At 41.6% G+C, this 14,055-nt stretch overlaps 2 protein-coding genes across 4 annotated transcripts in view; one reads left to right on the top strand and one right to left on the bottom strand.

The window, feature by feature from the left end:
- ZNF277 (zinc finger protein 277) overlaps positions 1-6,618 on the bottom strand; it is a 52,413-nt gene extending 45,795 nt beyond the window's left edge. Inside the window, exon 1 of the mRNA XM_087933997.1 lies at positions 6,175-6,618. Within this exon, the coding sequence (XP_087790123.1) occupies positions 6,175-6,217 (43 nt within the window). The 5' untranslated portion in view covers positions 6,218-6,618. The remainder of the gene's footprint in view (positions 1-6,174) is intronic.
- Positions 6,301-14,055, top strand: part of DOCK4 (dedicator of cytokinesis 4) — a 229,095-nt gene continuing 221,340 nt past the window's right edge. For 2 of the 3 annotated variants that reach the window (XM_026713144.2, XM_087933987.1), the window contains exon 1: positions 6,301-6,901. In XM_026713144.2, coding sequence (XP_026568929.1) covers positions 6,865-6,901 — 37 coding nt within the window. In that variant the 5' untranslated portion in view covers positions 6,301-6,864. The remainder of the gene's footprint in view (positions 6,902-14,055) is intronic. The other variant, XM_087933988.1, reaches the window with a different exon arrangement.

Raw genomic sequence — 14,055 nt, 5'->3', positions numbered from 1 at the left:
TTTTCTTGGATAGCAAATATGTTTTGATGTTGTACATTCCCATGGAGCCCTATGGAGGGAAAAAGGTTTAATTACAGCCAAAGGTAGTCAGATTAAATATAGTGAAAAAATATTGCAGATTCTAGATGTCATCTGGGACCCTAAAAAAGTTGCTGTTGTTTAGGTTAGGGGCCATTCAAAGGAGGGCACCAAGTATGCTAAAGCAGGAGTTGGCAACCTGCGGCTCTGTAGCCGTATGTGGCTCTTTCGGCCCTCTGCTGTGGCTCCCTGTCAGCTGATCCCACCACTGACTGGCCCCACTCCTCGCCTGGCCTGAGAAGGTAAGGGTGACGGCGGGGGATGGAAACTCGCTCCATATTCCAGAAGGGGAGTGAAGTGCCCCTCTACTTGCCTTTGCGTGGCAACAGCATTCCGCCTTTGTTGTGGTACATTTGTGCTCAACGCAGATCTTGCCTCCTGCCACTTTGGGCTCAGAGCTGTAAGCCACTTTGGGCTCAGAGCTGTTGCCGCCTCCATGGCCTGCCCGCTGCTCTTGCAGCACCTTGCACAGCACAGTGAAATTTAACACGTTTCACAATGGGGGAGACGGGATCGCCTCCTCCTCCGGGAGCCCATTACAATGCAGAGCCACAATGCAACCCTGCTTCACTCGCCCCTAGCAACAGCGGCGGCAGCAGAGACAGAGAGACACAGAGAGACAGAGAGTGAGAGACAGACAGACAGACACACAGAGAGAGATGGAAAGAGACAGACACAGAGATAAACAGAATAAGGTGAATAATACACCCGAGGCCTGGTGTGGCAAAAGGTGACTGGGAGGGGAGGATGAGACGTGGCTGGGCATGGTAAATGATTTAGCAACCAGTTCTCTGCCCTAATGACTGGATGGTTTTTTCCCCCCAAGATGGCAGCGCACATAGGCGCTGCGGTTTTGATCTCCTGGTGTTATAATGGAGTGAGTGGGCAAAAACTAGTCTATACCCACAGGGAGTTACTAAAGATTGGATTTTCTGGTCAACTAGATATTACCAGCGACTTCCAGCAGTCTCATAATATGTCAAGAGATGTAATAAGAGTGCCAGGCTCTCCACGGATCATTGTTGGGCCTGGGAGGCAGCATCAACAGCGAAGAGAGAGGAAGCGGAAGCGGGGATGCAGAGCTGGTTTGCTAGCTCGGTTACGGAAGCAGCCTCACAGACCAGAATTACCAAAGTATTTTTCTAACCAATGCTGGATCCTTTGTCAACAAAACTGATGAACTCGAGTTATGGATGGCGGCGCATAAGTTCATTCGCAACTGCTGTGCGATGATTATCACGGAGACCTGGCTTCATCCACTTGTCCCCGATGCGTCAGTGGAGAGAACAGCTTTGCCAGAAATGGCAACTCCGATAAAAGCAAAGGTGGAGGACTTTGTATTTACACACATAATGACTGGTATACTAACAGCTGAGTTAGTTAAACACACTGTTCTCCGGATGTAGAATTCTTAACTGTCAGACTTTTAATGGACTTTTTTTCACCATGATCATCAACTAAGTTGGAAGGATAATTTTCTTGTTAATGTCTTCCAACCTTGCTGTCAATTTGAAATTGAAAGATTGTTGGGTGTGTACTAAAATGCCAGTTCATCCAGTGGAGGGTGTTCCTTTTGTTAGGAGCCCCTATAACATTTAATGACTATACTTTCTTTGATGCATATTATTTTTCACGTTTTTCACTCTACTGAGTGACTCATAAAGATATAAATGTATGGATGATGTTATACTTATTGCATATCTTGCATGTCTCATGTGAAAGCAATTTTTGTAGGGAATATGACACACTGTAATTGGATATTTAATGTCTCTGCTGCACTGAAAACCAAACAAACTCCGAAGGATGGTTGGTTTTGGATGTGTGGGACCTCTGCTTATAAAGTACTGCCTCCTACATGGTATGGTACTCCTATTTGGAGGGTTTTGATTCTAGCGATCCTTCCTGTCAGAATATTCATGAACTGGCAGGGGCATGGTAACAAAGTCAGCCAATGAGGACTGTTTGGAAATTGAAACTAGAAGGAGCCTGGGCATGGCTCTGTATTAAGCTCTGAAGCTGCAAACTGTTCTCTGCTGTTCTCTCCTTTGCTTGTATTTTGCCTGTAACTGCTACCACGTTGGAAGAATCTGCTGTTGGCATTGTAAATTTACTTCATGTGTTATTATGTGTATATAAAGATGTTAATGAATCCTACTGAATCAGTTATGTGTGTGCTTTCTGGTTTTCATTTTCTGCAACAAACTCTGATACTTCATTTTTAGGAGGGGATCACAACTCCGCTTCTCGCATTAAGCGAAATATACATAACCCTCTTACTAAATGGAAGTCCCCCTTCCATTCTGTACGGTGTTGTTTTTTGCCAGGTTTGGGAATTGCTAAATTGGAATTTGCCCATCTCAATGTTTCAGCATCCCTTGAAATGTGAATATTATAGCGGATGTCATTAGGACACTGCAAACTGAGGTCTCCTCTGAGTCCAAATTGCTATTCAGAACCACATGGCTCTGCATTGTTATTAGTGGGTCAAGAAGGACTAATGTGCACTCATTAATTCTAGTTGTACCTATGTTGATCAAGACAGCTGGTTCTGGCAGATGCTCAGGATATTTTAGATCAACCTGCTCTTTTCCATAATGTTGCAACTGTGGTTAGCCACTTTCCTTCATTTTTTGGTATATGGGACGCTATATTCATAGTTACCTAACTTAGCATGGTTGAAATCGCTTTTTGATCTTTTTATTGTTCCTATTATATTGGGAGTCTTTATTTGTTGTTGTATTCAATGTGCTGCTCTATTACTTTTTGTACTACCTGTATTCTGCCATCTCGTGCCAGGGATCAGAAATATGAGGAACCTAGGCTGCGTAGGCTGCCTTCTCATGTTCCTGTCTCTCAACGCCTTTTTCAACGCATCGAAGATAATCATAGCATGCATATCGGTCTGCTGCAAGTTCTGATAGCATCAGAAGAGCGGTAATGACATGGGTTTTGTAATTTGTTAACTAACATTGTTTCTTTGTATTTTAATCTGATTTAGTTTCTCTTTTAAAGTGATGTTCAGATTTATTAGTTTTAACATTCCTAAACTGGCAAACAAGCTGGAGATTAGCTCCAGATAAGAAAAGTTTGTTAGTACTACTTGGGGCCTGGCTTATCTCTTTCGTGAACAACCTTTTTCCTTACAATGTATGCCCCTTCAGCGGTCAGACCTAATTTTAATGAGCATGTAAACTATTATCCTGTCCAATCAACTTTCCTCTTTCAGATTTCTTTATGTTAACTATATAAAAAAAGGGGATATAAACCAAAGATCGGGGTTCCCTCTTTGAATGGCAGGAATCACTTTTGTCTGGATATTCTGATAAATTATAATACAATGATCTTCCTGCCTCGGTTTGTCTCATTGGAAAATATGCATGCCGACGCACGGGACTGAACAAGCCCTATTTGGCCTTCCGTGTTCACGATCAGGAATAGCGAAGGGTGGTTAGTATTCTACTCAAGGACTCATTTCAAACACTTTTAAATGGCTGTGCTTCCTCCCCAAAATGCCTCGCTGCCCTTTAATAACATTTAAAAAAACAACAACATTGGAAACCCGATTCCTTCGCTTTCTATTAAGGAGCCCTTTTTATGGATTTACATCGACATTGAAGGACTTTCTCGCTGCTCCGCGGAAAAGGATTCTTTTTTTAAAAAAGCCTTTCACCCCGTCCTCAAACTTTGCCCAGCGTTTGATTTTTGAGCTTCTAAACCAAGGGTGTCCAACCTTGGCAACTTGAAGACTTGTGGACTTCAACTCCCAGAATTCCTCAGCCAGCAAAGCTTTCATTTTTGAGCTTCTAAACCAAGGCTGTCCAACCTTGGCAACTTGAAGACTTGTGGACTTCAACTCCCAGAATTCCTCAGCCAGCAAAGCTTTCATTTTGAGCTTCTAAACCAAGGCTGTCCAACCTTGGCAACTTGAAGACTTGTGGACTTCAACTCCCAGAATTCCTCAGCCAGCAAAGCTTTCATTTTTGAGCTTCTAAACCAAGGCTGTCCAACCTTGGCAACTTGAGGACTTGTGGACTTCAACTCCCAGAATTCCTCAGCCAGCAAAGCTTTCATTTTTGAGCTTCTAAACCAAGGGTGTCCAACCTTGGCAACTTGAAGACTTGTGGACTTCAACTCCCAGAATTCCTCAGCCAGCAAAGCTTTCATTTTTGAGCTTCTAAACCAAGGCTGTCCAACCTTGGCAACTTGAGGACTTGTGGACTTCAACTCCCAGAATTCCTCTGCCAGCAAAGCTTTCATTTTTGAGCTTCTAAACCAAGGCTGTCCAACCTTGGCAACTTGAGGACTTGTGGACTTCAACTCCCAGAATTCCTCAGCCAGCAAAGCTTTCATTTTTGAGCTTCTAAACCAAGGCTGTCCAACCTTGGCAACTTGAAGACTTGTGGACTTCAACTCCCAGAATTCCTCAGCCAGCAAAGCTTTCATTTTTGAGCTTCTAAACCAAGGCTGTCCAACCTTGGCAACTTGAAGACTTGTGGACTTCAACTCCCAGAATTCCTCAGCCAGCAAAGCTTTCATTTTTGAGCTTCTAAACCAAGGCTGTCCAACCTTGGCAACTTGAGGACTTGTGGACTTCAACTCCCAGAATTCCTCAGCCAGCAAAGCTTTCATTTTTGAGCTTCTAAACCAAGGGTGTCCAACCTTGGCAACTTGAAGACTTGTGGACTTCAACTCCCAGAATTCCTCAGCCAGCAAAGCTTTCATTTTTGAGCTTCTAAACCAAGGCTGTCCAACCTTGGCAACTTGAGGACTTGTGGACTTCAACTCCCAGAATTCCTCTGCCAGCAAAGCTTTCATTTTTGAGCTTCTAAACCAAGGGTGTCCAACCTTGGCAACTTGAAGACTTGTGGACTTCAACTCCCAGAATTCCTCTGCCAGCAAAGCTTTCATTTTTGAGCTTCTAAACCAAGGCTGTCCAACCTTGGCAACTTGAAGACTTGTGGACTTCAACTCCCAGAATTCCTCAGCCAGCAAAGCTTTCATTTTTGAGCTTCTAAACCAAGGCTGTCCAACCTTGGCAACTTGAGGACTTGTGGACTTCAACTCCCAGAATTCCTCAGCCAGCAAAGCTTTCATTTTTGAGCTTCTAAACCAAGGGTGTCCAACCTTGGCAACTTGAAGACTTGTGGACTTCAACTCCCAGAATTCCTCAGCCAGCAAAGCTTTCATTTTTGAGCTTCTAAACCAAGGGTGTCCAACCTTGGCAACTTGAAGACTTGTGGACTTCAACTCCCAGAATTCCTCAGCCAGCAAAGCTTTCATTTTTGAGCTTCTAAACCAAGGTGTCCAACCTGGCAACTTGAGGACTTGTGGACTTCAACTCCCAGAATTCCTCAGCCAGCAAAGCTTTCATTTTGAGCTTCTAAACCAAGGCTGTCCAACCTTGGCAACTTGAAGACTTGTGGACTTCAACTCCCAGAATTCCTCAGCCAGCAAAGCTTTCATTTTTGAGCTTCTAAACCAAGGCTGTCCAACCTTGGCAACTTGAAGACTTGTGGACTTCAACTCCCAGAATTCCTCAGCCAGCAAAGCTTTCATTTTTGAGCTTCTAAACCAAGGCTGTCCAACCTTGGCAACTTGAGGACTTGTGGACTTCAACTCCCAGAATTCCTCAGCCAGCAAAGCTTTCATTTTTGAGCTTCTAAACCAAGGGTGTCCAACCTTGGCAACTTGAAGACTTGTGGACTTCAACTCCCAGAATTCCTCTGCCAGCAAAGCTTTCATTTTTGAGCTTCTAAACCAAGGCTGTCCAACCTTGGCAACTTGAGGACTTGTGGACTTCAACTCCCAGAATTCCTCTGCCAGCAAAGCTTTCATTTTTGAGCTTCTAAACCAGGGTGTCCAACCTTGGCACTTGAGGACTTTGGACTTCAACTCCCAGAATTCCTCAGCCAGCTTTGCTGGCTGAGGAATTCTGGGAGTTGAAGTCCACAAGTCTTCAAGTTGCCAAGGTTAGAGACCCCTGGTCTAAACAGAGTCCCCGGGAATCTTTTGACACGCGAGGAACACGCGTCACCGCTTCTTCCACCCCCCGCCGGAACGTGGGGAAAGCGCCGGGAAGAAAAATCTCCAACTTACCCTTCTTCTTCCCTTCCACCGCCAAGTCCCGCGAACAAGCCATCCCGCCAGGTCGTATAAACGTACCCAAGCAGGTACGGCAATTTCTCCCCGAAAAAGCGCCGCCTTCTTTCCAAGGCTCGGATCGGCACCGATAACCAATAGGAAGCGGTAAAGGCGCGTTCCTCCTTTTTCTCCCAAACCCCTTTCCTTCTTCCCTTGGCACAAAGCACGTCGGGAGCCAGGCGTCTTCGGGTTTAACCAAGCGGGCTCCGCGAAGAAAAAAAGCTGCCGAGAAAAAGACAGGCGTGTCTTTCGGAAGCGGGGTAGCTGGTGAGCAAAAGAAAAAAAAAAACTCCGTTTCCCAGCATGCAGCGGGCTCCCTGAAGGTTCGATGGGGGCGGAGCCAGAGCTCGCTGTGTTGTCCGTCCCAGAGCGCGAGCTGGTTTAGTCAATCAGAACAATGGCTTCGCCGCGGGTGGCTGCGCGGAGCGGCTGAAGCTGCGCGCAAAAAGCAACCGCGGCTTGTATTGGGGCTGGCCGTTGGGCGAGGAAGAGGAGGAGGAGGAGGAGGAGGAGGGAGTTTTGCCAACGGCAAGCAGCTCCTGCTGCTGGTTTTTCTTTCTTTCTTTCTTTTTTTGGAGTGGATCTGCAGCAGTTTCTGGTATTGTTTGCAAAAAACCAAGAGGACCCAAAGGCGCACTCCTGAGCATGTGGATTCCTACAGAGCGCGAGAAATACGGAGTCGGTGAGTGACATCTCCCTTTGGCACTTGGTGCTTCCCTCTCCTCCTTTTTTTATTTTTTATTTTTTTTTGGCCATCTCCGTGGCTGGTTCTGTGTGTGTTGGGGAGCTCGGGAAATAGATCCGAGAGGAATTTCCGTTCGGGCACTTTTACCTTTTGCTCCTGCAACGGGTTGCAAGCTTTCGAGAGAAAAAGAGCCTGTTAACTGGTTTCGTCATCGATCTCTCTCTCGCAGTTTTTTTCCCCTTCTTGCTTTTTTTTTTTGCCTTCCCCCGTCCCCGAAGTGTCGTTTGGATAGTTTTGGGTTTTAAAAACGTAGAATAAAGAAAAGGGAGGAGGGATAATGTATTCAATTGCAGTCGTGGTTATTATTTGTCGTGGAGGGGGGGAGACTAATGCCTTTTTGGAATATACTATCTTGGAAAGATGCTTTTTAACCGGTTGTCCGACTGAACCGCCTCTTTCAAAGGCGGATTTGTAGGTCCCTTCGGTCCGCGTCCAGAAAAAGCCGTCTAAGCAACGTCGCGATGCTTTGAAAAACCTTTGGTTGTCGAGTGTCTTTACAACTTAAAACTGTCACCTCCTTTGTAAATCGTGAACAGCCCCCACGGACGGTTGAATGTAGTGTGTGTTTAGTTGGAAATCGGATAGTAACCTACTTCTAATGCTGGTGGTGTTTTTGTTCTGCTTTTTTGGAATACAAAAGTGTTTGGTTGCACAAGAAAATAGACTGGGTATTGTCAAGGAAGATACAGGGCAGAGCAGAAGAAAAGCTATTTCCATCTTCTCTACAAAAGGTGAACAACAAAGAAAATTAGATGTTGACTGATGACTGGAATTTCATACCCTTCTCTGTTCACCTCTCGGCTGAATCCTTAAAACCACTCACTCCTTTTATTCCTTCTCTATTTGATAACTTTTGAAACTGTCAAAAAATAATAATACAATCATGTAACTAAGCTTTTTTAAAGCTGGGTGTCTGTGATGACATTTTCTACCGTGCACTTTTTATTCAGACAAAAAAACATCAAGATCATCAGCATAAGTTTTAATCCATAAACTGGTTTTTTTTTTTTGTTAGATTAATTTTCTATTTCTGGCTTGGAGCTGGAAATGCAGATACTTTTCAACTGATAAGCAAAGTAATGAACCCCAAGACTATTTGCGTGGAAGTAATCCTTACTAGCAAATTCAAGCTTCTTGATAAACATATACAGGATTGAATTACAACAGGGGTGTCAAACTCGATTTCATTGAGGACTGCATCAGGATTGGGTTTGACCTCAGGAGGCCAGAGTGGTCGTGGCCAGGGTGATTGGAATGTGTTCTAAGACATCTCTGCAGACTTGGATGAAGTCACAGACACTGTAACATATGTCAGTTTTTGTGAAGACCTAAATGTGCCAACCAGAAACCTGAGAATAAACAATAACAATAAACCTTGGTTCACTAAACTTAAACAGCTACATTGTTCCCAAGAGAGGAAGTAGACTGAAAAGGTGATAGAATAGAAGCCAGGAATGTATTAGCAAGGGAGATCAGAGCAGCGAAAAGAAGGTACCCTGAAAAGTTAAGGAATCAGTTCTCAACAAATGAACCAGCAAACACGTGGAAAACTAAAAAATATCACCAGTTACAATCAAACCTCCTTCCCATGCTGAAGGAAATCAACAACTGGCAGATGATCTGAATGTGTTTTACTGTAGGTTTGAGAGAAAACTTCTGCCACCCATATCCACAATCTCCATCTCAGACACACCAACAACAGCCAAGCCTCCCACAACCTACCCCATCCCATTGGGCCCACCACCTCTGGGGATCACAGAAAATGAGGTGCAAGGTCTATTTCACAGACAAAAGCCAGGAAAAGCACCAGGCCCAGACAAGATAACTCCTTCTTGCTTAAAAGCTTGTGCTGATCAACTGGCCCCCATCTTCACCTGCATCTTTAATAAATCACTAGAGTTGTGCTATGTTCCTTCATGGTTCAAATGTTATACTATCATCCCAGTGCTGAAGAAACCTTCCATCAAGGAACGGAATGATTTCAGACAGGTTGCTCTAACGTCTGTAGTTATGAAACCTTTGAAAAGCTAGTGCTGGCCTACCTGAAAACCATCATGGACCCGCTGTTAGACTCCTTGCAATTTGCGTGTTGAGCAAATAGATCTACAGATGATGCTGTTAATACAGGTGAAACTCGAAAAATTAAAAAGTTCATTTATTTCAGTAATGCAACTTAAAAGGTGAAACTAATATATGAGATAGACTCATTACATGCAAAGCAAGATAGTTCAAGCCATGATTTGTCATAATTGTGATGATTATGGCTTATAGCTGATGAAAACCCCAAATCCACAAGCTCAGAAAATTAGAATATTGTGAAAAGGTTCAATATTCTAGGCTCAAAGTGTCCGGCTCTAATCACTAATTAAGCCATAACACCTGCAAAGGGGTCCTGAGCCTTTAAATGGTCTCTCAGTCAGGTTCAGTAGGAATCACAATTATGAGAAAGACTACTGACCTGACAGTTGTGCAGAAAACCACCATTGACACCCTCCACAAGGAGGGAAAGCCTCAAAAGGTAATTGCAAACCAAGTTGGATGTTCTCAAAGTGCTGTATCAAAGCACATTAATAGAAAGTGATGTGGAAGGGAAAAGAGTGGAAGAAAAAGGTGCACAAGCAGCAGGGATGACCGTGGCCTGGAGAGGATTGTCAGAAAAAGGCCATTCAAAAGTGTTGGGGACTTTCACAAGGAGTGGACTGAGGCTGGAGTCAGTGCATCAAGAGCCACCACACACAGATGAATCCTGGACATGGGCTTCAAATGTCATATTCCTCTTGTCAAGCTGCTCCTGAACAATAAACGTCAGAAGCGTCTTACCTGGGCTAAAGAAAAACAGAACTGGTTTGTTGCTCAGTGGTCCAAAGTCCTCTTTTCTGATTAAAGCAACTTTTGCATCTCATTTGGAAACCAGCAATTTTGACAGCTGACAAAAGCAGAGTGATAGGATTAGAGCAAGCAGCTCCTCACCCCAAAATTTAACACAGGACATACCATCAGTGACAATAAGAATTACCCAACACCCTTTCAGAACACAAAGCCCAAATTGCACAAATCCCAAACTTCAAAGTTACAGAACCATATAAGAACCTTTCCGCTCACCTAGTTGGTTGATCAGCTGTCCCAGAACCATATGCTGGTGGTGGTTCTGCTTCATCAGTAAACCAACTTTCTTCCAATCAGCTTCCATTTTATTCCTGACTTGGAACTAGAACTGGATTTTTTCTTCCAACAATTGAAAGGAGGTGTAGACCAGCTGGAAGAAAAAGACAAGAGGAGAAAATGAAGGGGGAAGGAGCTAGCTTTGTCACTCTTTTCTTCTCCGGTTCCCTCCTGCTCTGCCATACCTTTCCTACCATACACTTGCTGTTCTTAGGGTGAGGGGGGTGGGGGCAGGAAAATTGGCACCACGCAGCAATAGTTTTTGAAAAAAAAAAAATCCGATCCAACCTTTTCCTTGCTGGGAAACTTCTTTGCAAACCTTTTTCAGTAAATTTCTATCAGTTGGGTGCTTGGATTTCAGCAAGTGACCGAGTAGAGAATTAGCAGTGTAATATATGGAGAGAGGCAGAGCTGTAACACAAGGAGAGCGACCATCTCAGGCGGGAGGGGGAGACCCCGGGAAGCTTTTTGCAGGCCTCGTGTATAGGTCTCTTTGCTCTTGAACTGAAAATCCTGTATGCAGTGAGGATAACTTTTTTATTTAGGTTTTCAGCACCAGAGCAAAGCTTCTCAGAGTTTTCCCTACCTGCTTGAGTCGTCCCGCACTCCTCAACTTTAACAGACCCATGAGATTGTTTTAACAACTACAACTGGAAGTGCCAGAATTATGATCATCGAGTAAAGTAGCCATTTGATGTCTCTTTTAAGAACTTCTTTGCTCAACAACCCAGATTCTGGTTCCAGTTGTGATCATAGGTTGAGGGCCATACCAGTGACAAGATTATGAATGTCTGGAGTTGTTTACTTAGACTAGGCTACAGAACTTTTCCCATTCACTCAACTAGAATGAACGTCTGAAGACGTATCAAAAAGGAATCCTTTATTGAGATGAGACAATTCTTGTAGGAGTTCAAAGCAGCGCCTGAGGTCTCTCACACGTGCATATTTTCCAATGAGACAAAGCAAGTCAGGAAGTTCATTTTATTACAATTTATCAGAATATTCAGACAAAAGGAGTTCCTCTCAAAGAAGGAATCCCAAAGTTTAGTTTACGTTCTCTTTTATAATTCACATAACAAAGAAATCTGAAAGAGGAGAGTTGATTGGACAGAATAATAGCATACATGTTTGTTAAAATGAGGCGCAAAGGGGCATCAATTGTAAGGAGAAAGGTTGTTTAGAGTTCACAAAAAGAGATAAGCCAGACTCCAATTTGTACAAACTTTTCTTATCTGGAGCTAATCTGGAATGTTAAAAGCTAATAAATCTGAACATCACTTTAAAAGAGAGAATATCGATCAGATTAAAATACAAAATAGCTATGTTAGTTAACAAATTACAAAACCCATGTCATTTGCCCCTCATAGTCCCCCTCCCCTCTTTGATGCTAAAGGGCAAATAAAAGATGTCCTTTCAGCATCACCAAAAAGAAGGAAGTTTGGACCGACAGGATCAGGGACCAAATGTGCAGAAGAGTCAATTTGCAGGGGGAAAAAGAAATAGAAGCTTGGTAGAAACCAGTGCACAAAAATCACATGGTACCGGTCAGGCACCCCGAGGAAAAAGAAAGAAAACAAAACCCCCAATATATCAATCAAAATAACAAACAGCAAAAATGGTGTCAATTATGTCAAAATAAATAACCAGGAAATAATAAATTTCTGTGGAAAAAAAAATGAAGGAACAAAAGAGGCATCCACGCATACTACAATATAAAACACAGCCCAAGTCAAAATACATAAAAAAAACCTAACCCTGTGCATAACAATGGGCATAATGATCAGAAGTAGTGAATGACCTACATTGTTTATGTTTGCTGATCAAAAGCTAGGGCCCTGTGAGGCCAAATAGCAATTAAAGACACAGGGAAGACTTCAGGAGGTTATCTTATACTCGGGTTTCTCTTCAGACGGTATAAATCTTTTGCCTTTTCACAGTAGGTAGTATCTTAATGGCATTGACAGTAATACGGGCATAGATTACAAGCAATGCAGAAATGAGGAGGGTGATGCCAACTGAAAAGCCTCAAACCAGGCAAATACCACGTACAAGAAAACATATTAAGAACAGCAGGCCAAAATATCCAAAATTAATTAAAATGTGGAGGTATTGTGGTGTTTCAACGCGGCAGAGACATTAAATGTTTCCAATGTCTTTCTTCCCTCTTGGAACTGAACCCAGATGGACGCTTCTAACAGTTACAAAGAAATCTGAAAGAGGAGAGTTGATTGGACAGTATAATAGGATACGTGTTTATTAAAATGAAGTCTGAAGGGGCATATATTGTAAGGAGAAAGATGGTTTAGAGTTCACAAAAAGAGATAAAGTCAGACCCCAATTTGTACTAACAACCTTTTCTTATCTGGAGCTAATCTCTAGCTTTTTTTTATCAATTTAGGAATGTTAAAAGCTAATAAACCTGAACATAACTTTAAAAGAGATAATATCGATCAGATTAAAATACAAAATAGCTATGTTAGTTAACAAATTACAAAATCCATGTCATTTGCCCCTCATAAAGCAAACTTGTAAGTTTAGGATGATGGCCCTATATATAGAAGGTTTTTCTATGTTAAATTAATGAAACAATAAGTAGACATTCAAGCCTAGCAAATATATTAGAAGGAAGTTTGGAAAAAATCAGGATTAGTTGGATATATCACAACTAAATTTTGTCAGTTGTTTAAAGGTACATCCTATATAATCGTTTTAAATTATATGCAGTATTTGAGATTATTCTTCAAAGTCACAGGTAATAGTTCAAATTCAATTGATATATTTTGCTTCTTTTTTGTATATATAATTTGTAATTATCTCTAATAGAAGAAACCATTCATAAAAACTAAATCTTCAGAATAGCATGTTTTACTTCCAATTTCCCACATAACATTATTTCAGCATGAAATAGAATTTGAAGCTATTAATGTATAATTTATAACTGGTCCCATAATAGTTGCTGGAGCATATAGATGTGGTCTCCAATTTCTCCACTAACAATCTGTTGCTGGTTCTTTATTATAATGCTATATAAATTATATCAAAAGAAATAAAATTATCAGTTGCCTAAAAATAAAAATAAAAACTTTTTTGAATCAAAATCAACTCCTGGAAACTATATGTTCAACTCTCAGCCTATATTTAATAACTATAGTTCTTTGCAGAAAAAGAAGAACAAAACATGAATTGGACATTATTTAATTTTTTTTGGCTGAATAGTAGGTATATTTATCTGTTTTTTTGATAAGAATATGTAAACCTCATCATGAAACTGTATATTTTGTTTTGAAATTGCAACACAGTAATATTAAGATGTGTGTCTGATGGGTAAATGAAGTGTTGTGTTTAGATTTTTAATTCTTACTAGAATGTCTCAAAAGAGAACTGGCAATATCTTTTTAACCGTGTTTTGTAGTACATTCACATACTTCATATCTGTTGAAACCTAATTAACCAATGTTTTATGCAATCTTGAAAATATGCAGGGTGAAAAAAATCTTTAGATAATTGTGGACAGTTTAAATGTGACTTATGTAGAAGTTTATAGTACATGATTAGGGTGCACATCTGTTCAAAATATTTCTATCATTCTCTGTGAAGAACTTGTTTCCATTTCATTACATATTAGTCTTAATATATTTTGGAGCATATGTTGAGGTAGTTCTGAATGGAATTAGTATCTTTATGTAGAGATGCTGAACCAAGCAGTTTCTGATAGAATGAATTACATGAAGGCTGATTTGACTGACCAAGTTAAAGAAAAAGAAGCTTTTCTGAACTATAAATAGTGGATGTTGAGTAATCAGAGGAAGTTTCATAAGTTGTGATTCCAATTAGTTATTTTTTGCCTTTGTTGTGTAAGGGTTTAAACTACAGAACTTGTCAGTGTTTTCAGTTCTTCCTTTTTAAAAAACAAAGTATGATTTTAAGAG

This window comes from Pseudonaja textilis, chromosome 5 (assembly GCF_049901715.1).
Source record: "Pseudonaja textilis isolate UNSWEBS1 chromosome 5, rPseTex1.2, whole genome shotgun sequence".
Taxonomy (NCBI): domain Eukaryota; kingdom Metazoa; phylum Chordata; class Lepidosauria; order Squamata; family Elapidae; genus Pseudonaja; species Pseudonaja textilis.
This window is presented reverse-complemented; position numbering and strand designations above follow the sequence as displayed.